The 24,559-nt window shown below is 45.7% G+C and overlaps 2 protein-coding genes across 9 annotated transcripts in view; one reads left to right on the top strand and one right to left on the bottom strand.

Moving 5' to 3' along the window:
• Nucleotides 1-4,156, top strand: part of FOXP3 (forkhead box P3) — a 39,580-nt gene extending 35,424 nt beyond the window's left edge. For all 5 annotated transcript variants that reach the window (XM_072991471.2, XM_072991472.2, XM_072991470.2 and 2 more), the window contains one exon: nucleotides 413-4,156. In XM_072991471.2, coding sequence (XP_072847572.2) covers nucleotides 413-685 — 273 coding nt within the window. In that variant the 3' untranslated portion in view covers nucleotides 686-4,156. The remainder of the gene's footprint in view (nucleotides 1-412) is intronic.
• CCDC22 (CCC complex scaffolding subunit CCDC22) lies at nucleotides 1,092-23,480 on the bottom strand. 4 transcript variants are annotated; one of them, XM_020792946.3, is made up of 18 exons: nucleotides 23,388-23,480; nucleotides 21,594-21,675; nucleotides 19,758-19,935; nucleotides 18,524-18,656; nucleotides 18,319-18,425; nucleotides 17,463-17,547; nucleotides 15,644-15,813; nucleotides 14,658-14,867; nucleotides 14,424-14,480; nucleotides 12,984-13,103; nucleotides 11,996-12,115; nucleotides 10,328-10,444; nucleotides 10,138-10,239; nucleotides 8,748-8,855; nucleotides 5,659-5,754; nucleotides 5,493-5,552; nucleotides 5,285-5,359; nucleotides 1,092-1,573 (listed from the first exon to the last, which is right to left on the bottom strand). In XM_020792946.3, the coding sequence occupies exons 2-18, from the start codon at nucleotides 21,641-21,643 to the stop codon at nucleotides 1,460-1,462; spliced, it is 1,902 nt and encodes a 633-aa protein (XP_020648605.3). In that variant the 5' UTR covers nucleotides 21,644-21,675; nucleotides 23,388-23,480; the 3' UTR covers nucleotides 1,092-1,459. The 4 variants fall into 4 exon arrangements, with proteins under 4 accessions (XP_020648605.3, XP_020648606.3, XP_020648608.3 ...); XM_020792947.3 differs by lacking the exon at nucleotides 23,388-23,480 and adding an exon at nucleotides 23,055-23,364; XM_020792949.3 differs by lacking the exon at nucleotides 23,388-23,480 and having other exon boundaries at nucleotides 21,567-21,674.
• Nucleotides 23,481-24,559: the final 1,079 nt, after the last annotated feature.

Raw genomic sequence — 24,559 nt, 5'->3', positions numbered from 1 at the left:
AGAGTTTGGTTTGGTGAATACTTGGATGGGAGACCACCAGGGCTCTTACAGTAGGGCTAAGAAAGAACGTAGCTTGAAACACAGAGGACTCTGCTGCCAGAGTTGATCATGCAGTGCAAAGCAGCTTTCTATATTGCATTTTTTTTGGAACAGTGTAGTGGTAGCCAAACATATTCCAACTATTTTCAAATGTGTTGTTTATTGTTATACTTAATGGGCTGGAGAGCAGACCTATGGAGTAAATAAGGGAACCAGAGGACAAAACAGTAAAAGAGGAATGAAGGATGTTGCCTGAGGAAGAGTGGAGATTTGGTGGGGTAGGCAAAGTTAGTGCAGATGATCGGGGTAGAGGAGAGTGCAGTCTGAACAGCCAGTGGGGTCCTCTTCTTAAGAGACTCTCCTCACCCCACAGAATGCCATCCGACACAACCTTAGCTTGCACAAGTGCTTTGTGCGTGTGGAGAACGTGAAGGGAGCTGTGTGGACAGTGGACGAGTTCGAGTACCGGAAGAAAAGGAACCAGCGCTGCTCTACTTATCCACAGTCATTCCTCAGCAGCCAAGGAGCCATGGGAAGCTCTCCTCTAGCGTGGGAAAGGACAGGCCAGCCCAGAACGGAAAGGGGCATCCACTACAGGCCAGTCTGCTCTGCCCCCTTTCTGGCTTTCTCGGGGACTGTGAGCTGATGTCCTCCTCTGATCCTGGTCTCCTCCAAAGGGCTTGGTGCTGAGCACATGTTTCCAGGGGGCTTTTTTAGTTACTGCAGTGCGCTGATAGAAATGGCCCAGTGCTTGGACAAGTTACTGTTATGGATGACAATTCCCAGCATATTCCAACCAGATCCTGGATGGGTGTATGTATGTGTGTGTGTGTGTGAGCGCACATTCCTGGGAGCTGTAGCCCAAAACCTAACTTTTCTAAGCTCTGTGCTGGCACCTCTATATAGCTTGGAGGTGGCCATGCTTCCAAACCAGAAAGCAGCCTTCCAAAGGTGTTAAAATGTGGAGACCCAAAATTTGGAAATGATCACACCCTGTACTACCAACACATCCCCAGGCTTTTGTTAATCCACTCCAATCAATACCAGCAGTCTGGAAAGAAAGAAAACAACAGGGATTTTATTGTGAGGTTTTTGTTTCTGAGGAAAAGAAACTGCTGGGTTGCCAGAACTATTAAGTTGAAGAAAGAAAGCCTTCCCCCAGCATTTGCTTCTCCAATGTACAACCTGTGTCAGAAGGATGGCACTGAGGCTCTTGCCTTCTCCTGCCCATGCGCGGCACCTTGGCAAATTCTGCTTTTAGGCAGCTCACAATGCAGGCAGAGCCTGGAAGGACGAGCACTGCTTGCTCGATCGACATGGCCCTTCTTGTTAAGAGGCACAGCAGGGTCTGGATGAAAAAGGAGGGGGAAGAAAGAGGCCAGGCCCCAGAAGCACCATGTGGGGTGGGTGGGGGAAGTCTTCACGTTTCTTGGGTATGGCTGAGCAGTGCTGCATTTTCCTGCTTCAAGGCTCGGTAATCACTCAGGATCCTCTCCAAATTGGTTAGGGTTTTCTTGCTGGTTTCACTCTCAATCTGGGAAGGTGAGAGACAAAGGGGTAGCTTACATTTTGTGAAAAAGCTTTGGCTTACACCAGAAGCATGCTTCCACACTCGGTGACTCATCCACCTGAGACAGCCCATTGGGCCTCACAACAAAGAAAAAAAAGGTGGAAAAGCATTGTATATTTGAATCCCGAAATGTTTATTTCTTCAACAGGAGAGCTGGTAACAACAAACAGCCATCGAGTTTTTCATGTATAACAGTCACAAATAAAAGCTTTCTGAAAGGAAAAGGTGAGAGGTGTCTCTGACAGCTTTTGAGGCTAGAGTGCTACACAGGATCAGTTTGAGCACTATCCTATTCTCTAATATCTTCCAGCCCCCAAATTCTGTCTCTCTCTGGTTGCATGCTCAGCCAGTGCTGGTCAAAATTAGTAATCCAATAAGCCATGTCATCCTCTTCTCATGATTAGGTAGCATTAAACACTCTCCTATGCAAACCTACACAAACTGGGGGATTCAGCGTGCATCCTCTGTATAACCCTGCCTCCTTGCAAAGTGCAGGATGTCTCCGGTTCATTCCTGGCATAATTCTACATCAGCTCATCATTGAAAAAGGTGAAGACCTGTGAAGGTCACTGAAGCCCCACCTCCTTTTACCAGCAAAGCTGCTCAGCCACCCACACAATTTCGACTTGCAGCCTTAATGATGGGAGACCTGCCCTTTTATTAAATGAATGCCAGGATCCTTAGAATGTTGAATTTTGTTCCTAATAGCTACTAAATGAAAAGCAAAACTGTAGAATCTCAAGGAAGGAAGTGGAAGGAAAGCCACAAAGGAAGAGTATAGAAAAGTAGCAAAGAATTGCAAGGATGGTGGTAAGAAGGCAAAGGCCGAGAACGAGCTGAGGTTAGCAAGTGTTTAAAAGCATTTAAAAAAGCATTGTTCAGGTATGTGTGCAGCTAAAGGCACAAAAAAGACATAGTGCTACTCAGTGAGAATGGAAAAATGCTAACAAAGAAAAGGCAGAAGTGCTCAATTCTTACTTTAGCTCAGTCTTTTCCCAAAAGATACTCTATGACTCTCCAGGCAAATGTGAAGTACAAGTGAATGGGACAGGATTGCAGCCTGGGATTGATAAACAAATAATCAAAGAATACCTTATTATTTTGAATGAGTCCAATCTCCAGGGGTGGATGAACTGCATCCAAAAATATTGAAGGAACTGGCCGAAGAACTCTCAGAACCACCTCCAAAAAGGGCAAAAAGGGAACTACAGATAAGTCAGCCTCACATCAATCTCAGGAAAATTCTGGAGCAGATTATAAAGTGGTCACTCTGCAAGTACCTTGAAAACAAGGCAGTAATAACTAGAAACCAACAGGGATTTCTGAAGACCAAATAGTGCCAGATTACAGTGGTGCCTCGCTTAACGATGTTAACTGGTTAAAAAAAACATTGCTATGGGAAAACATCACTAAGCGAAACATGTTTTCCCATAGAGATGCATTGAAAACTGATTAATCCATTCCAATGGGAACGGATTGCCGTCCTTAAGCGAAAATCCCCATGGAAACATCACTAAGTGAAACAATGTATCCTCCATTGGAATGCATTGAAGCCTATTCAATGCATTTCAATGGTTTTGCGATGTCCGTTTTTGCAATTTTAAGTGTCAAAAATCGGGTTCAATGCTTTCCAATGGGGGAGAAAAAAATTCACCAAAAATTAACGAAGACTCAGAACAAAGCCAAATTAAGTTTGCACACATTTTAGAAGGTGCACTAACAATTCCAAGCATTTAAAACTGTTTTTGAACCTTTTAAGACACACTTAAAATTGCAAAAACGGAACATCGCTAAGCGAAACAGGGGACCTAAAATTGTCATCGGTAAGTGAGGCAAGGTCCCAAACATCGCTATGCGAATTTTCCCCATAGGGGTTACAAAACCTCATTGCTAAACGAATACATCGTTAAATGAGGAAATCGCTAAGCGAGGCACCACTGTACTCTTATCTCATTTTCTGGATGGGTTATCTTCTCTGGTAGACAGTGGGAATGCTGTAGACACAATATATCTTGACTTCAGCTTAAGCTTTCGGCCAAGTGCCCTGTGATATTCTGATTAGCACACTAGCTTGGTGTGGGACGGATAGAGCAACTGACAGGTGGATACATAGTTGGCGGCAGAATCATATTCAGAGAGAGCTTATCATTGGCTCCTTCTCAAATTGGGAGGAGGTAGCAAGTGGGGTACTGCAAGGCTCAGTCCTGGTGCTCTTCAACATTTTTATTAATGACTTGGATAAGGGAGTACTGTACAGTGAATGCTTATCAAATTTGCAGATGTTACAAAATTGGGTGGAACAGCTAATACCTTGGAAGACAGGAACAAAATTAAAAAAGATCTTGACAGGTTCAAGCACTGAGCTGAAAACAATATAATGAAATTCAACAGGGATAAGTGCAAAGTTCTACATCTAGGGGAAAAAAACCAAACATGGTTACAAAATGATTGATATTTGGCTCAGCAATACTGTGAGTCAGAAGGATCATGGAATTGTTCTAGATTGCAAGCTGAATATCAGCAAACAGTGTGATTTGGTCAGAAAAATGGTAAATGCTCTTTTAAACTGCATTAACAGAAGTACAGTCTCCAAATCCTGTGAAATACTAGCTGTTCTCTGTTTGGTACTGGCTAGACCTCACTAAGAGTAAGAAGGATGCCAACAAACTGGAACAAATTCAGAGGAGGACAACAAGGATGATCAGAGGACTTGAAATCAAGTCCTATGAGGAAAGATTTAGCAATGTTTAGCCTTGGGAAAAGAAGACCGAGGGGAGACACTTTTCTAAAACTTGGAAGATAGTCATACAGATGAGAGTAGGATCTGTTCTTGATCATCCCAGAGTGCAGGACATGTAATAATGGTCTCAGGTTACACAAAGTCAGATTTCAATTGAATATCAGGAAAACCTTCGTAACTGTTAGAGCAGTATGACAGTGGAACCAATTAGCTCAGGAGGCAGCAAACGTTGAGATCTAGTTTGATTTGGATTCCTGCACTGAGCAGGGAGTTGGACTCTATGGCCTTTTAAGCCCCTTTCAACTCCATTATTTTATGTTCTATGAAAACAAATTAAATCTTATAATGAACTTCAAAATATTTGCACAGGAGGCGACAGCACAGACAATAGACTTTTAGAACGAATTCTTGGCTTGGAGATTCTGCAAGTTAAGGTCTTAAAAGAAGGAAAGAAGTAGAAAAATTTCCAAGCTCTGAGTCTGCACTGACTTTTACAAAGTTCACACTAGAGCCAGTATATGTTAACTGCAGAAGTGGCAAGCTATTAGCAAAGGTGGGTAGAATGGCAGAGAGTTAGAAAGATTGATTGGAAGATATGACTGAAAGGCAGGCATCTATGAATGCTTTCAAAGAAAGCTATGCCAAACAGATCTCTGGATACTGGAATTTCACACAGAACATGACCTGCACAGATATCTAGAGCAGTGGTTCTTAACCTTTGTTACTCGGATGCTTTTGAACTGCAACTCCCAGAAACCCCAGTCAGGACAGCTGGTGGTGAAGGCTTCTGGGAGTTGCAGTCCAAAACTCCTTAGTAACCCAAGGTTAAGAACCAGTGATCCAGAGGACAAGGGGAACTCCCCCCCCTTCTATCTATCTGTATCTCAAAGCCATAAACACTTCCCACTTTCACCTCCGATTCAGAGAAGTCTCACCTGCTCCTCTAGGTCCCGGATTTCTCGCAGGATGGTACCAGTATCCTCAATAGTCTGGATCAGCTGACTGCAGTTCTAGTGGAAAGGGAAGAAGAAGCAGTGTCATCTGGAAAGATCCCTAGGAAGGTGGGCAACGGGGAGAAAAGGTGTACATGGTGGTCATGACAGTGGAGGGAGATCATAGTATTATTGTAGGAAGCCCACTCACTTCATGTAAAGCAGCCAGATACTTGTATGCCTTCCGCACAGCCTCGTCACGTTTGGCATCCTGCAGAAAGAAATACAGAAGGAACGGATGGGAAAAATTAAGAATCGGGAGGCAAGTCCAAAGACCCCCCCTCCTTTCCCCACCCACAGCTAACACCAGCTTTCACCTTAAAGACTAGCTCATCAGTGACGGCAAAAGTTCTGTCCAGCTTCCCAGTGAGGGAATTGATCTCCTTCTGGAGCTCCTTGGTATCAGACAAGATCTGAAAAAGCCAAGAAAACAGGAAAAGGTCCAAAATCAAAAGGTCCTCCACCAATGAAAAATCACTTAAAAATCCAGGGAAACAAATGCTGCTTGGGGCCACCCTCTTTGTCAGGCCTGGCATGAACAAGTGAGTAAAAAAGATTCACAGGCTTTGGGGACCCTGAGAGTCCACTGCCACAGAGGCAGCCAACTGGGAACAGTGAGATTCTTTATTGTAGATCTAGGACCCAGTGGTGACTCACTCCTGTTGGTGGCTCAGACAAGTTGCAAGTCATCTTTGTTGGTCCCCTATCTTGCCATCAACGCAACTGGAGCCAGTCAGGCTGGCAGTGAAAAGTTAGAGAATGAGAGCCGGAAGGGGACCAGAGGTTATGCCTGTGGGCTTCATTCTCACCAACTGTGAGCAATGAAGTAAGCCATTCTCTTGCATCTTTTAGCTGCATGGGAGAGGGTGGGTACACATAGAACTGGATGTATATACACACCTATTTTTGTTTGTGCATCAGTATTAGAATGCCTATAGGTTTCTTATATGAAAAAGCAGTACTAGATGTGAAAGTGACAAATGAGCCTCGTGGCGCAGTGGTTAAAACGCTGTACTGCAGCTAAAACTGTGCTCACGACCTGGGGTTCAAATCCCAGGTAGCCGGCTCAAGGTTGACTCAGCCTTCTATCCTTCCGAGGTCGGTAAAATGAGTACCCAGCTTGCTGGGGGGGGGGGCAATGTGTAGCCTGTATAATTAAATTGTAAACCGCCCGGAGAGTGCTTGTAGCGCTATGGGGCGGTATATAAGTCCAAAAAAAAAAAAAATGCATGTGTGTAAAATCTGAAATGCCTGGAAAAGACCCTGATGTTGGGAAAGTGTGAAGGCAAGAGGAGAAGGGGGCGACAGAGGATGAGATGGTTGGACAGTGTCATCGAAGCGACCAACATGAATTTGACCCAACTCCGGGAGGCAGTGGAAGATAGGAGGGCCTGGCGTGCTCTGGTCCATGAGGTCACGAAGAGTCGGACACGACTAAACGACTAAACAACAACAAAATCTGAAATGACTAAAAGTCAGCACAAGACTGAGTCAAACTGTGAGTAACAAAGGTGGCAAGCAGGTGAGAAAAGACAGGCCTTTCCGTTGGCCCATGGCTTACCTCCTCCCCTCAGAAAAAACACTTTTCTTCTATCCAGAACCAGTCCCAGCATCAGAGGCAGGACAAGAAGGAAGGGCTATGGTAGGAAGAAGGCAAGAGTCCAGACTCTCCCCCTGCCTCTCCCCTTTGCTGTTTCCAGTACAACTGCAGCATCCCTGTATTTCAGCACACAGGTATGCTATCATGTCGTGGCATGACCTCTTCAAACACACAATTTAAATTCATGGGAAATGCACATAAAACCTGTTAAATCTCTCTCTACTACTATTTGTGAAGGTGACCTCTGTTAGGCGGCTCCCTGAATCAGAAATCAGTTCAGCACGTTAGCATCAAGACAAATCTGCATGAGGTATGGATAGTAAGAGGTACTCTTTTTACTACCGGGGTAAAGGAATGGAAATTCTGTTCTTCAGGCTTCCTTGATTTTGCAGCAGTATCATCAATGGTAAAGAGAGCGAAGAGGAACCAGGCCATTCTCACAGTTACTGACGCGTACAAGAAGAATAAGAGGTACACAGGGTTTGTAAACTGATCCCACTTGAAAAACCACAGATGCTCCATCAGAGTACACAGACTGCCCATCCCTTGACAAGCTCTATGGCTTCCTTGACCTCTTCCCTCACCTTTAGCACTGGAGTTGCTAAATCTTGGCTGAACACTCCACAAGGGGCAACTGGTGACACAAATGAATCACAGTGCCAGGCCACTTGTAGTCCTCAGCAGGGACTTGTGGCAATCAAAACAACAGCAAGAATGACACATAGTCTGAATTTCTAAGATGTGTGTGCACGTGTGAAAAACACACCTCAAAATCATTGTATGTATTTCTCTATGGATGCACTGTGATGACACTCTTTATTTTCTGCTGGAAACTGCTCTGTACTTTATCTGGAAAGTAACAGTGGAAAACCAGTTTAGTTATAAACAGCTGGTGATACTGTCTGTTCACTGTTTCTATCTCTATGGTAAAAACACTTCTACAGGAAGTGATCTTTTGCAGTTCCCTGTGGCTCAGGGCTGCAAGGCGGAAACAACGGGTTGCCTCCTAGTGGCAGAAGAATAATGCTGTTTTTATTTATTTATTTATTTATTTATTTATTTTTAAAGGAAAAAGCAAAGGGAAGATTCTACAAGGTATGACAACTTTCTCAGCTTAAGGTTGCATAGAGACAGCCACTAAAAAGTAACACATTTGAGACAAACCTGAAAACTCACTGTTGATTGGTCCAGGAGATCTACATTACATATACAAGTCAATACATGAGGCTATAGACTAACATAGATACTCAGTGTGATGTAGTTGATAGTGTGAGAAACTAGGACTCAGGAGAACTGTGTTCAAATCTCAGCTTCATAATAGAAACTCGTGGGCTGGGGTGTGTGTGGAACTGATAAAACTACTCCTTAAATAATTCCCTTACCTTGAAAGCCCTATCAGAGTTGCCACAAGTCAGGTCCGATTTGATGGCACATAAAAGTAACAGACTAATATACATGTGCAGCGTCAGAAAGACATAATCAGCAGCCTCAGCAATATGTATATATTCCTGGACTGCAGCGAGGTGTCAAAAGAATCACATTTTTCAACATTCCCTTGTGTAAAGAGCTCCCTGCAGATTCAAAACTAATTAGAAGAATGTTTGCCTTAATCACACTACTTTCCTACATGCAAAACTCTGTCATGGTGTTTTAAAGACACAGAGGGCACTGGAACACACACCCCTCACACCTGCAAGTCTGTAGCAATTCGCTCCATACTAACGGCATACGGTACGCTTCAGACCACATTTGAGGGGAAAAACTTCTCAGATACATTGGGCTCAGTTGCTGAGGTTTTTTTTTTACCTTTGTGATCTCCTCCTTCTGCTTACGGATGTTGCTGACAATCTCTAAGATGCGCTGTGTGTATGCAGATCGAGAGACGTCCTTGGGAAGCGATTCCAACTCCACAAGCTACAGGCAGCATGAAAGAAGGAATGGGGCTTTGTTAAGGAAACACATGCAAAAACAGACGGACACTTTTACAAGGCTAAGTATTCTTCATAGCTTAGTCCCACCCCATTGTGTCACAGAATGTAGGGGTTAAGTTTTCCCCAGCATAAGAAGCCTATGTATCCCTTTAGACTCACATTACATGCTATCACTCACAGTTTTAAAAAAATCCTGCACACAGACACTAGCATATCAAGGAAATCCTAGGCAGGTTATTGTTTTGGTTTCTATGGAGGAGCAAAGCTTCAAGGATTACCCACTTCCAACCTGCCAACCGTTCTTCTCCTGTGCATTCCAGCCAGGCATTTGTTCTAAGAAAACTGATTTGCTGTTATAGCAGAGACGCAGTGCTTAAAGCTCTAGCTGTGTGGTTTATTATTTAATTATGCAGTCTACACATTGCTTCCCCCTCCGCAATGAGCTGGGTACTCAATTTACTAACCTCAAAAGAATGGTAAAATTTTAACAAATTCTCCTTAGTTAAAATGAACAGACAATACAATATCCAGCGGTGGAACTAATTTGTCTTGAAACTGACCAGTGTTTCTTACAACTTGTAAATCTTATGTATTCTCGAAACCTACAACAACCAATGTAAATCTTATGTTTGAATGCAAAAAGTCAGCCTCCCTAGAAAGAGAAATTAAATTCTGCAGGACTTTTTTTTTTCTGTCCAGACATACGGGAACAGAAAAGGGCAGGAGAAAGTACAGGGCTGAAGCGTTGCTTAGGCTGGCTTTCGGTAACACTTGAAGAACGGAAACCTGGGTTAATGAGACGAACAGGCCAGCAAAAACAAAACTAAACAAAATCAATGATTCAAAAACTAAGAATATTTAAATAGCGCAAATCTATAACAAACAAGCAGACATATTCAGATACGACTGTATTTTATCTAGTTGAAAAACTAACAATTTGGTTTATGGAACGCCAACAGCTGAGAAGTTGCTTTTCCAGCATGGGTTTATAGACCAAAACATTATGTTTCCAAACTCTGTAAAACGCACGCAGCATTGCTGGAGGTGGCAAATAGTATATTTGAGGCACTGTCATGAATGTCAAGTTACAAAGAACTGGGAAATCACAGAATTTGGGGTGGGGGGGTGGGAGGATATTGTTGATCCTCTATAGAAACACAGCGATGCAAGAAACGCCATTCCCCCCCCCCCACCGGAGAACCAGCCTGGGTGTGCGAGACTGCTCTATGTATCAGCAAGCCTCACCGTGCAACACAGCCACCTACCAGCTGCTTGTAGAGATCATCCTTGTGCTTGGCATCCTCGGCTGCCAAACGGATCCGGTTGTGTAGCTCCCTGATTTCAGAGAGGCGCCGAGAGGATTCCAACTGCATAAAGAAATAGAGAACAAAGACCAGTGGCTTTGAGCTTCCTGGGCTGAGAGGACTCCTTTCACCCCTTTTTCGCGCATCTCACCTCCTTGGAGTCACAAAGGGCCTTGAGGTCCCGGAATTCCTGGATCAGTGGCACCCGATGCTTCTCCCACTGAGCAGCCAGCTGGATGATTCGCTGTGCGCTACTCTCAACCACCACCTAAAAGGGGTAAAAAGATGCTGAGATTCCCCAAGGCCCACCATGTTTTACATCCTTTCAGATCTTTGTATGATTCATAGAAAGGGCAAGGAAAGGAGAAGAGGTATCGCAAACACCATCCTGCTCCTCCCTGGTTTTAGCAATGCCGCTCTATACATCTTACATTATGAACTGGGTGCCTCCACTCCCTTGGGCCCTACTGAGATTACCTTGAGGTAATGGTTCCCCTTGAAATCTAGTCCAGTCATGTCCAACTCTAGGGGGCAGTGCTCATCCCTGTTTCCAAGCTATAAAGCCAGTGTCTGTCCATAGACAGTTTCCGTGGTCAGCGCAACTAGACACGGAACGCTGTTACCTTCCCACTGAGGTGGTCCCTATTTATCTCCTCGCATTTTTACATGCTTTGGAACTGCTAGGTTGGCAGGAGCTGGGACAAATGATGGGAGGTCACTCCATCAAGTGGATTCAAACTGCTAGCCTTTTAACTTTGCAGCCCAGAGGCTTTTGTGGTTTATCCTGCAGCGCCACCATGTCCCACTTGATTACCTTGGCAGTGCTACGTTATACATTGTTGGGTCTTCAACTCCCAGAACCTCTCAGCCAGGAAGGCCCCTGAATTTTAGGAGCTGCAGTCCAAGAAGGTAGCGCTGTCAGGGCCAACTGGATAATACCTAACAAATGTTCTAACCTATGAAGTCCTATGAAGAGGAGTCAATTGACTAAATGGGTGGGGTATAAATGCAATTAATTAATTAATTAAATAAATGGTTTTGGTCCAAGCTATCTCAAGGACAGTGTCTCCCATTATGAGCCTGCATGGCTGTTAAGAACATCAGGAGAGGCCTTTCTCTTGGCCCCACCACCTTCACAGCTGCATTTGGTGGGGACACATGAAAGGGCTGTCTCTGCTGCTGCCCCTAGACTTTGGAACTCCCTCCCACTGGAGGCCAGGCTGGCTCTGTATTATCCTTCTACAATCAGGCAAAGACCTTTCTCTTCAGGCAGGCTTTCTTTTAGTGACTGGCTGCCTGAGTGGAGGGTTTTTTTTAATGAATTGGTGTGTGTCACACTGCCTTGAACGTCTTTTTGATAGTTTTTGTTTACCATTTCTCAGAGTGGTATTTTGCTTTAAGTATCTGTATACTTCTTGTTTTTAGCCATAAATATTGTCTTTTAATGATGTATGCCATCTTGGGTCCTTTTTGAGGAGAAACGCAGAATAAATCAATTTTAAATAAATGCCTAGCAGGGCAGCATAAAGCAAGCTCATCCCAAAAGTGATTCTGAGTGGTGATTCTGTTCCTTCAGCATCATCTCAGCCTCCTCCACCTATGAGCATTGCAATTCATATTCACCCCCTTCCTCTGCCTCCTGGCAAAGACACATGTGTAGGAGGCTGGTTTTCCACAGTTATATCAGCCAACACCTCCCTCCTGCCTCAGGTCTATATGTTCCTGATTGGTTCCACTCTTAAATTTTTTTAAAAAAGGCAAATTCTCTCCCACCTTCAGCCCAGTTTCCCTGGCTGTCCTCTCCTTCTTTGCCACTTACCTGCAACTTAGCCATGTTATTTTCCGCATCAGGCAGCAGCTCCACCGTCTGTCCCTTCACGCGCAGGGCCTGCTCTTGCTCCGCCACTTCCAACTGCCGTTGCCGCACTTCCCCTTCCACCTGAGGAGGAAACAGCCCCCACAACCAAGACTGACTGAAGAGGTGGCTCAAAAGGCTCCTTCATAGGTCAATACAACAGCAACCCATCAGGAGATTCTCCTGTCCAAGCTTCACAGTAACAGATGGGGAGGAGCCCAAGACCATCACTAGCTTCCTGTGGAACTTCCCTGTGCTTCAAATGGGCTTTCTGGAGAGATCCTGGCAGGGAATTGTGCTCTTTAGGTTACTGGTGCCTTTCTCCACCTCTGCTCTTAACCCTTTATCTCATCCTTAACATTTGTTGCCTTCCTATAACCACTTCGTACCAGGAACAGGTCATTCCAGTGGTCCCAAAATTCTTGCATCAACCAATCTGCTCCGAAATGTTTACAATTGCCTTTAGCACCCCTTTTCCTGAAAAGGCAGGACATTTATACTGAATATATACACCCAGAATTCCCCTAGAGGATCACCCTTGAGAAAGTTTTGAAAAATGAAGCTGGAGGAGAGATATGATAGCATCCTTCAGCTACTTAGAAGGTAGCCATACAGAGGAGGTGCAGGATCTATTCTCGGTCATTCCAGAGTGTAGGACAAATAATAATGGGCTCAAGTTACAGGAAACCAGATTTCAGCTGTATGTCAGGAAAAACATATTCTGAGTAGTACTACAATGGAACCAATTACCTCAGGAAGTGAAGCTCCCCATCACTGGAGGCATTTAAGGGAAATTTGGACAACCATCTGCTAGACCTACCTTAACTTGGATTCCTGAATTAAGCAGGGGATGGCATGCCATGGCCTTAGAGGCCCCTTCAAGTCCCTTTCAGGGTCATAGAATAATAGAGCCAGACAACAAGAGCGCCACCATGCCCCATTCTGTTCTCACCTGTGTGAGGGTCAGCCCCAGTGTGGACATTTGTCCCTCAATCTCTGCAATCTGGCCCATGACACGATCCAGCTCACCTTCCAAGGCTTCTAGTTCTGTTGCCTGCTGTTCCCGCAGCTCCTGAAATTGGAGGGTAGGGAGGAACGAGGGAAGCAGGGCAACAAGAGTGATAATCAAAAGAAGTCAGAAAATAACTGTCAGGAACTAGGCTTTTTATCTTGATTTACTAGGCTTCAACTTCCACAAGCCCCAGAGAGGACAAACAGTGGCATAGGATGGTGCAAATGGCACTATGAAGCACCGGTAGGCCAAAGTTTTCCTGGCCCTAGACTAGAGACGGTCACCACCCATGGGCCCAGTTATAATTTGAGGGCTCCCTTGCAGATACCCCTGTAAAACTTATCTGCTGTGTGCTAGAATTCAGAAAACAAGGGCACAAAGAAATGGATGACGCCACTGCCTCTTCCATGCAATTGAAAAGTTGAACCCTGGCTACTTTTCCTAAGTGTTTCGTAACACCTTTTTCAGGTGTTTGTGGCTAAGCCAGCAGAGGATGTGGCATTTGTAACAATCTGTCAGTATATCTTTGCTGAAGGCAAAGGCAAACAAAATTAATTTTGTTCATCAGCTGCTCTTAGCTTTTGGGATGAAGCAGGGAATGAATCTAGATAAAGTTGGAAGCTAATTTCTAAGCATCCTCTATGCAAAGTCTCATCCTACCACTATAGCATATCTTTTATAATTATAAGGGCCGTTGCTTGCAGGGAATGGGGGTAAAATCCCCTCACCTTCACAGCATTTAGCAGCAGCAGATCCTATATTCCACACTAGAGTACAATTCAGTGCTTTGGGGCATAAATCATAGCAATCAAAGAAGAGAGGTCCCCTATGTGTTGGCTAAATGTGGCTGAATAAGTGGTCCACAGCAACGGATATGAAGCACATTTAAATGCAACATACTGAATATATTCAAACTATCAAAACCAGCAGCTATTCCAGTCAGCTGTAACAGAGAGATGCCCTGGGACCCTTTTGGGCCAAGGAAAGAGATAAAGTTGTGTTAAATAAATAAATGGTTGCCATGTATGTGTGTAGTGTGATTTCATTATCTTTATCACTTCAAAAGGAAAGGGATGATAACAGCCACAGTCCTCCTTAGCATCATTATGACTTCAGTACTACGATCTTTTTTAAAGTTGCAGGATATACAGTATGAGGAAAAATATATTTTGATACTTACTCACTGACTAATAAATTTGCAGTGGTTTTGAAAATGCATGCTTAGTAAAGGTTTTGCTTATACTATAATCATTTTAGCATGGATTCTATTAAAAACAGCACCCTTTCCCCTATCCATGTTCTTTCAGGAAATGAATTCAAGATAACCGGTTTCTTTTTCCAGTGCCAACCTCGTAGGAACAGCTCCAAATCGTGTTTTACCTGTTCTGACGTCCGTGAGACTGGCAGGGTCTGCACCTGCAGGGGGGGCTCTGCCTCCTGTCAGGGGGAGCAAAACGAAGAGCAAATGTAAGACCCTGACCTTCCTTCCCTCTGCAAACAGTATTTTGAAAATGGCAAATCACCGAGATCCAGAAGTGTTACAGTTCTCTCTCTTTTTAAGACAACCGGCACCCTCCCTCCAACCATACATGCTCCCCCTTCCCCCCCCCATACCTGCTTATAGGCTAAGTGCTGAGTATGGGTGAAGCGAGACCCCTTGGCCAGAGCCCCAGTACGATCATGGCCAGCACCAAAAGTACCCAGGAACTGAATCAGATCGCGGGACGTTGTTCCCAGAGGGGCAGGCCCAGCGCAAGGGGCAACCTGCCGTAGCTGGTCCAGGAGGCGACGCTGCAGCCGCTGATGCTTCCACTGGCGATATTCCTGAGTAAAAGGAAGAGGGCAACGTTACTCTGGTGCAGACTTGTAAGGAAAGAAACAGCAGCCTATCAAACAGTAAGCTATGAAGAGGACGGGTGGGAGGGAGTTCTGCTCTGCTGAGGCCAGAGTTTAGGAGTCCTGGTTAGATCCAGATTTTTCAGAAACAGAAAGGTAGGAAAAGGGAGACCAAATTTAGTCCACTTAGAAAACTCAGGCATCTAGCAAGGCCTTCTGGACATACTGAAGAGCTGGACTGAAGAAGTTGCAGAAAGGTAGGATCTGAGGAAGGAAAAAAACTTTGCCTTCTGGTTAGGAATCTCGATCTTCATCTTTTGAAATAGTGAAGTTCTACCCTAATGACTCTGTAACTACAGGACTAAGTAGAGTTTTCCAATTACTTTATAAGGATTCTTTTAGAGGCATTCTTCCATTGCATTTTTCACATTTGATGGCATTCCCTTTTCAGTCCTAAGATCTTCTCTCTTTTTTTAAAAAAAAGTAATGGGCAGCAACAAGTCGGCTGATTACTGTTGCTTCCCCCCCCTCCTGCTTTTCAACATTACAATGTGAAATGCATAACAGCACCAGGCTGCTTCTCCAAAAGCTACAATGAGAATAAGGAACAACTTGTATTTTAATAAGTAACTTTCTGAACTCTGGCTATGGGGTTTGTCACCATACGTGCCTTTCCTTACAGAAAGCATAACCATACCACTGTGCGCTACCAGCCATTGAGGCAAGATAAGCAGATTCCCACTCGGTCGGTCCATCGTGCCCACCTCTGGAGTCATGCGTGATCCGAGACCTTGGCTCTTCCACTCACTCTCCCACTCTTGGGCCGCGCTCAGCTCAGCCGTATTAAGCTCCAACAGGGATGGCACCAAAGACGTAGGTCGGGCTAGCTGGGCTGACACGGGGGGCAGGAACTTGTCAAAGAACTCTTTCCTCTCTAGGGAGAAGATGATGAGGCCGGTCATCACAACGTAATACAGGTACATGTGTGTTTCAGTCTTCTTCAGTGTGATCACATGGGCCAAAGGTTGGGAGAGCAGCTTTAACCACAACTGCCCCCTTTTTAAAACCGGCAGGCCCACAACTGTGGCACTTGAAAACAAACCCCTCCAGATTCTACAACCAGAAATTAAACTAGACAATATTTAACCCTGCATGAATGTAATCTGGAAACAAGACCCGTCAGTTTCAGCAGGACTTGCTCTCAAGCATCCTGGCATCAGATCAGGTTGCAGATTGGTATGTTTGATTCCAGGGTTAATGAAACATTTGGGGGCTGATTTCCAGTGGGCACGAGAGCCACAACAAAACTAAGCAAAGAAAGCCACAAATGGGCATATATTTATTTCCCATTAATGTACGGACACAGCTTCACATGCTGTAGTTCAACAACTTCACTCAAGAACAGCCCATTCATGGTACCTCCTCTGCTCCCATCTACCCACAAAAGCACTCGTTTCAAGAACAGTCATGTTCCTCCCTGGGAGGCCATTTTTAAAAGCCCCTTTTCTTCTGTCCTTTACCTTTTAGAGGCTCAGATGCCCGGCATGTTTGTGTGTGGCCTTTAACATTCCAGAAATTTAATTTGTTTTGCTTTCTTTTTAAAATCAGAGATGGAGAGACTCTAAGGGGAAATTGACAGCAAAACAAGAATGTGGTGTGTGTGTGTGTGCTGAGTACAGGCAAGGAAGTGCTCAAATGCTTGCTGAGCAAAGAACCCCCACCTTCTCAGTACTGAAAGGCTTAGACACATCTCTTGGGTCTCTGAGCAAGAACTACCAAACATCCTGCCAGGTTACTTTCTATTGCTCAACAAATTCACGACTCCTTTATTTGCTTGCTTGCTTGTTTAGTGGGTGCCAGCAAGGCGTAGGATTAGGAGACCTCATGGATTAGGAGACCTGGGTTTGAATCCTGCTCGGCCATGGAAATGCCCCAAGAGGGTGGCTCTGGTAAAGGCAAATGCCATGAAAACCCTATTAGGGGTTGATATAAATCAGATGGGACTTCATGGCTTGCAGCAAACAAATGCTTTAAAAAGATATGCTACCTCTCAAGGAGTATGGTACCTGCTTTATAGGATGTGCCACCTACTAAGCCTAAGTACATGGATGTGCAAAAGGTGTACAGTCTTTCCTACTAAACCTTTACTTCTTTGCTCTTCTTCTGCTGCCTCTTCCACGTCTAGTTACAAAGGCAGCAATCTGTCCCACTGCTCCTTCCAGACAACTACATGCACAGATGGATCTAAGGCCCCAAGTGGGCAACTGTCCTTTTCTCAAGGGCTGCGTTTTGTCGCAGGTCATCTATCAGGTGTTCGTGCTAGCGGTGGGTGGTGCCAAGGCCAGATATGAGCAGTACCGAAACCAAGGCAGACAGAACCGGGACTAAAAGTAGGAAGTTCCCCCTCCACTTTTCCTATTACAACACCTTCTCTCGACTTCTCTCTTTCTGACCTTACCTATGCAAATGTTCTGCTCTTGGCCCACCACACAGAACTGAGCAGCCAAATCCATTATAAGAGCAATGGGTCCATTTCCCTGACCTCACTTTCTGATTGCATTTCCCCCTGGCATACCAACTCACCTTGAGATACCTTCCCGAGGAAAGGGTCTGACTCCCGAGGAAGGACCAAGGGTTGAGTTTGGAATCGCTTCAAGAGACAAGAACTCTAGCAAGGTCGGAGAGAGAAAGAAAGATTGAAAAAGGCATTTGCCCCACTAAAAGAAAAAGAAAAAAAAAAACAGAGCAGCCCGACTACCACAAGGGGAAACAAGCTCTGTAAACCTAAATTACAGAATTGGGTTTGGAAAAACCTAAAGTAAAACAATGCATTAGAAAATGGGCAACATAAGAGTGCACAGAAAAGGAACACACTTTTGGGTGGGAGGTGGGGCTATATAATGTTGGCTTACAATGTACAAATCAATGTAAATAAATTTGTAGGCTAGCTTACAGGCATGCACATGTTTTGTGTAGAACAATGTACCTGGGCTCCAGAGATGTTGAGAAAATGCGACCAGAAGGAGTGTGAGAGAATGAGAGGGAACAACTGTGTGTGTGTGTGTGGAATCCTAGGGAAATGTGCTGGGCAGATAGGCAATGGCCAGGTAGCTAAACAGGTGAATCAGGGATGGGCCTATTGGGACCGTTCACTGCTCAGTCTGTGATTCCCGTCAGTCCCAACCAGCATAGCTGCTGTGGTGGATAATAGGAGTTTGCAGTCCAATAATATCTGGAGGACCACCTCAAGATACAAGATTGATGAGAATCTTTTGGAGATTCTGCATATCTCCCAAATTATCCTTTTAACAGGAGATGAGTAAAAATGCTTTGGTTTTAACATAACATAGCATAACATAACGATTCTCAACAATAACGCATTGGTAGGGGATTCTGCTGCTGATGCCCTTAACCTGAGAGGAGTGATGAGGAAACACACCTGTAGTAATTGCAGGCGGGGGGTTCGGCAGGTGGGGGGCACCCAGGGGACAGCCAGCTGCTTCTTGATGGCAGCAGCAATGGCTCTGTGAAGTGTTGTCGACTTGCCTGAAAGGACACATCAGTTTAGAGAGAGAAATCAGAACTTGAAACTCAGCCCCTCTCTGACTGTCTTTGAATCTGATTCTGCCGAGCATCCTCCATACCCACAGGCTGGTCAGCATCCTCTGAAGCATCCCGCGGGAGCTTCTCCACGAGAAAGAGGAGCAGGCGACGGATTTCAGGCTCGCTGCTGTACAAAAAGGTCTGGTAGCCAACTTCCCCTTGATAGCCCAAGTCCTGGATGGGAGAAAACAAATTGTGAGTATAGAAAAGGGGTGGCGGTGGTGGCGGCAGTGGCAGGGCATGCCTGGTGAGCATGACACAACAGCTAAAACAGGACTGTTGTTCTCCAGATGTTGCTGCACTGCAACACCCACAATCTTTCCTTGCTGGCTATGTTGGCCAGGGGGTGATGGGAGCTGAAAGGTACCCCTGTTCCTTATCCCCACTTCCAATAACGGGATCTCCCATCTCTCTGAAGTAGAGGTGGAGTCGGGGTTGCTTCCAGTGTTTCCAGATGCCGTTGTACAGGCTTACAACATGCTCAAACATACGAGGACCACAGTATCCAAGTTAGCTCACAGAGTCTAATAAAGTGCATCGATACAGATTCTCGCAGTCCTGAGTTTGAAGCACTTAAGAGGCAAACTCATGACCTTAGGGGGTCTCCCAGCTTTTTCTGCACCTGAGCCATAGGCTTTGAAGTGTTCTGGGCAAGGGAAACAGGGAGGGTGGAGGAGCTGGAGCTCTGCCCGTGTTTACACTTAATGTCTTTTGACCTAGAGGAGCAGAGGGCCTTGGACAGCAGCAAGAGAGCACTTGTGGTGCCACCAGGGACAGTGTTGCCCCCTCTCAAAATACAGTGGTGCCTCGCTTAGCGATCACTCCGTTGAGCGATGAATTCGCATAGCGAGGGGGTCCGGGCCATCGCTGGAGCGTTCGCTCAGCGATGGCCCCCATGGCGTTTTTTCGCTGTGCGACGATCGCTAAGCGATTCGCTTAGCGATTTTCGCACAACGAAGCAGGGGAGAACAGCTGATCGGCGGTTCCAAAATGGCCGCTGCAACTTTTCCCGCTGTGCCCTCGCTTTGCGAGGGCGCGAAAATGGCTGCCCCTATGGAGAAGCTTCGCTCAACGGTAAGTTTAGGGCCCATTGGAACGCATTAAACCAAGTTTAATGCGTTTTAATGGGTTTTTTTGTTCCGTTGAACGATGTTTCTCATAGCGATGGTTAATCCGGAAAGGATTAACCTCGCTATGCGAGGCACCACTGTACCTTTGCTGCAGGACAAACTTCTCAAAACAAGAGTGGATTTACAAGATCTCCGTTGTACTCACCTGGCAGGCTTGCGCCAGGCTCATGCCAATTCGGAAACGGGCAGACATGCCAGGGGGCAGGACGTGGCTGAGGCCTGCCCCCACAGAAGGACTGATAACCCGAAGGCATCGCACCACAGACTCAATAATCAACTCCGTGGTAAACTCGCGGATGCTCTGGACTTCATCTGGGATGTCCCTGGGGAGCGGAAGAAAGAGAAGCAGTGCCGGAATTAGAGGGCCACCCTGAAGTGTTGATGTTGCTTCATTTGGAAGGGTTACATTTTTCACATGTTGAAATGAAAGCCCAAACTATGTGTGAGAAACTTAAAACCTTCCAAATCGTGATGATCTGTTATATCCACTATCCCTTACCTCTGGCCAGGCTGATGCAAACAGGGGTCAAAGTAACATCCGGAGGGCCACTCAAACCCCACGCCTCACCTATACCTTCCAAGCCATCCAGTTATTAAACTACAGCCAGGGCTTGGTGGAGGGCATGACATGGCTGCCAATCATGACCCAAGTACAGCCTCTAAACTACAGATAATGGCTGGACAAAACCTGTGTCAGGGACGGTCTTGCCAACAGCTACATCCTTTTGTGCAATTTGCCCCAAACAGGACCCTGCCTGGCAACTGCATTAACGATGTAAACTGCCAACTGGTGGGAGTAACATGATGCCGTTTCCTCTTCCTTTCCAGGGCCTGGCAACTGCGAAAGAGCAACCGAGTGGCCGTACGGTCCACAGTCTCTCCAGAGGGTCAGTGAAAAGTAGAGACTTAAGTAAAACTTCTGTGCAAACATATATGCATGAGACTGAACTGTCGTGCGAGCAAAGGGACCATCGTTCACATCTCGCTTGAGCCATGAGGCAAGCCGCCATCATCTATCTCTCTATCACAATGCTATCCAACCACTTTAGACAAAAAAGGGTCCCAGAGTGGTATACAAGATGCTTCAACCTATGGCAGTCCCTTCTCTCACGCTTATGCTCTATTATTAAATTCTCTCAGCCTCAGCCCCAGACCTGCCATATAAAAATACTAGCATATCTTACATGATTATTGCAAGAACTGCTGACAGAATCTTTACAGTATTAGGGATGGGGAACATGTGGCTTGCAACCTTGTTTATTGGGACTGCAGCCTTCATTATCCCTAATGAGTACCCTGGCTAGGACTGATGGGCATTGTAGTCCAGCAATATCAGGGGGCCAAACATCCCCTACTACAGAGGATTAGGATGGGCAGGTCTCCTATAACGGGGATCCTTCAATCCTAATGATTACTGTTTTGCAAAGGGAGTCTCAGAAGTACCTAGAAGGTTTTGCATTCAGTGATTAATCCAGCTCTCGTCACCAAGCAACCACCAGTTACTTCCTCCCACACAACCGTCAGAAGTCAGAAGCAGCAAACGTCCAGTAGGAACCAAAGCAAATGTCTGTGAGAAACACAAAGTCCCCAAGCTAAAAGCAAGGAGCTGGTGTGACACAGAAAAATCATGACTGTGTAACACCAGTTAAATTCTTGCTGGGGAAAAAAAACCCTTAAATGAAGGCAGTTGATAAATTAGGCTCCCATGCAGAGTTTCAGCCTGCTCCCTGTATCATGGCACTTGCTCTATTAGACTTGCAGCAGAAGAGTGTTTGGCAATTCTAGGCATCTACATCTGCGCATGTACATCAAGCCATAACAAACATTTCCACACCCCTCTTCAAATCCTTTAGTGGTGCCCAGTTTCAGATCCCTTTCCACTCCCATTCAGCAATGGGAAGAGTAGAATACCGCATTTATTTGTCTAACGTCACCTACAAAGAATGAAACATACAATAACACAGCATAAATGTGGCCTTACGTCCCAGAGAGGCGGAGGGAATGTATGAGGATCTTGTCCACCTCCTCCATGATGCCAGAACATCTATGGATATGGGAACCCCCTTAAAAATATAAAGACAAAGCAATATTACAAGAGTGACTACAGTAGCAATGCAAGTCTCATTAGGTCACCGCAACAAGTCCCTTAATGTTTCCTATGCAACAGTAGGCTGGATGATCAGGGCCACTGTAGGGATAAAAGGGTGGTCTGATCCAGCATGGCCCATCAAACACACAAAGAAAAGTAAATGAACAAGACTGTTTCTCAGTTTAAAAGACTTCAGTGGCTAGTCTCTGGGAAGGTGCATCAACTGAGGAGGCAGTGGACAGAACTGGTCAAATCTGTAGCCACTGCTAAGAGTAGATGCAACAGAGGAGTGCAGAGAGTACAAAAGGACTATGTTCTGTGGCAAAAAGCTCAGTGGTTAGGTCTCTGGCTGTGAAGCCAGAGGTTGGGAGTTTGATTCCCCATTGTGCCTCCTTGACAAGGGCTGAACTCTGCAGTTCTAAGATGATGATGGTTTCCTTCATACCAGGAAGCTTGGTCCTCTGAGGTAACAGAGGGCTGTTCTGACACAGTGGAAGTATCTTTTGAGAAACGTAGCATGGCAGGATTGACCAAGAGGTGACACTCATTCTCCTTTTCCAATTTACATAAAGCTCAGTTTGAGCCAGGTCTTCCTTTTTCTACAGGAGTGGGGATACTTTCACATCCCAAATATCTGGAATGGCCATGTTGCAAAGAGAGAACACCTGGAGGGCCACTTCCATTCTGAAATGAGGGTTGGGATCAAGAGCATAAGCAGTAACACAGAGACTCCTCAAACTGAATTAAAGTGCAAGGTTGCAAGGCATGACTATGCTAAAATGCATAACAGGCTCGGGAGATTTGGTTTTGCAGATGCTTTGACGTTCAACTCCCATCAGCTTCACCCAGCCTCATCAATAGTAGTACAAAATATTTGCGGGGCCAAAGACCATTGCAAGAGGGAGTGTCATCACCGCAGCTCCCCCTCTATTCCTTCTAGATGTCTGATGTCCCCCCATTCATTCTCAGTCTGCTGTGGGGTAACTGCTAGAGGCACATTTGTTTCAGAATACAATGTCAACAACAAACATGAACAAGAAGGAGGACAGGGGAGGGAGGAGTCAACAGCTGTGGCAATCTATCTTGCTGTATTGATTATTGCCAAGATCATATAGTACACATTGCAGCCGACATCCTCACACCAACAGAATGCCACTGCAAGGCCGCCAGGTTTTAAAGACAGCAGGCGAGGTCAGTGTGACCCTCCAGAGATCGTTAATTACAACCCTCACCATCCCTCACTAGGAGCTATGCTGGCTAGCAGCTGGTTGGAGTGGGCAGTCCAACAACGCCTGGAAAGCCCCCACATTCCCTCTTTTTCTTCAAAAGCTAAAAAAAAAAAAGGCGCCACACCTAGCTATATTCCACCCTTGCAAACGTGCATGACAAGGTAAGGCGCCCGACGAGATTTTCACGCCAACCTCGTGGAAAGTAAACACGCCCGAAGCCCAGCCTTAAGATGGGCTGAAGCCTTGGGGGAGAGGAGACCAAAAGGAAGTGATGGCAGAGGCAGTCCCACTGGGGGAATTGGGTGCCTCGGGGACCCAGAGGGGCCTGCAAATTGGCAGGAGCTCATGACAAGGCGACCGACCGGGCGAGCCCGGACTTTGGCAGGCGGCCCACGGGACCAGGCGGGCGGCTGCCCCAGACGGCGGGGCAAGACGAGGGAAAGCCACCCGTACTCACCACTCCCTCTGCTCTGAGCTGGGCCAGGCAGGCGCTCAGTCACGAGACCAGCCGCAAAGCATTCTGGGGGATGCAGTGCCGCTAGCCGATTGGGCTTCAAGGTCTGGGGCGCCCCGCTCGCCACGAAAGCGCCCTCGGAGTTCAGCCCATAGAACAACTCAAAGAGTAAGAGAGATACAATCCAGGAAATCAGGCTTTTCGTACATGTATGTGCAACTAGGTGGCAGGGTGTTCCTCTTTTCACAAAAGACAGCAATACTCAAGTCTTATTTTCTGCGGATACTTATGCTTTCTGGGTCTGGAAAATGTTAAGGTTTTTCTTCCCCCTGCAAATGCAAATACCTATATCATTCATTAAACTGCTGGGAAACAGCAATTTTGTAACAGCCTTGTGATAGTTGTTGTGATGGGCTCCCAGTGCGCTTCTGACTTATGGCGACCCTATGAATGAGCGATCTCAAAAATATCCTGAGCTGCCCTGCACTCAAGCTTGCGGTCCCTTGATGGAGTGAATCCATCTCTCGTATTTATTCTTTCCTGCCGCCTTCCACCATGAATCCTGCCTTTTCATGATGTGCTCAGAGCAGGGCGGGCTCCGTTTCAACATTTTTGCCTCCAGAGATGGTTTAGGCTTGATTTGTTTTAGGACCCACTTGTGTGTCTTTCTGGCATGGAATCCACAAAGCTTTCTTCCAGCATCACATTTCAAACGAATCAGTTTTTTTCCTGTCTGCTTTCTTAACTGTCCAGCTTTCACACCCATACGTTTATAACAGCCTTGCAATCGAGTCCGCCGCTAATATGGCTGGCATGGGTTCCCAGATCAACATCCCCCCCCTCACACACACACGCTAAATATTCTCAGTTTGCAACAATGATCATTTCCCCCTAAATTTCCCCTCAGGTCCCCAGACTAAATCTAAGGTCAGGTGTCTTGCACTTTTTAATGGGTGATTTTTTTTGTAAAAAAACATGCGCACCCTTACGCAAAAATGAGGCTTACTTTGAAAAGAGCAGGAAGTTCTGCCTTTGCCGCTATTTTTTACTGCTACGCTAAAATCAGACTTTTCTCCATCGATTATTTATACGTCTCGCTTCCAGCCATAAAGGAGAGAGAGGAAAAAAAAAATAAGTGAGAGAAAAAAAATCTTCCTGAGTGAACCAGGAATCTG

This window comes from Pogona vitticeps, chromosome 2, assembly GCF_051106095.1.
Source record: "Pogona vitticeps strain Pit_001003342236 chromosome 2, PviZW2.1, whole genome shotgun sequence".
In the NCBI taxonomy this organism is placed as follows: Eukaryota; Metazoa; Chordata; class Lepidosauria; order Squamata; family Agamidae; genus Pogona; species Pogona vitticeps.
Note: the sequence above shows the minus strand (reverse complement) of the source record. Positions and strands in the feature narration are given on the sequence as shown.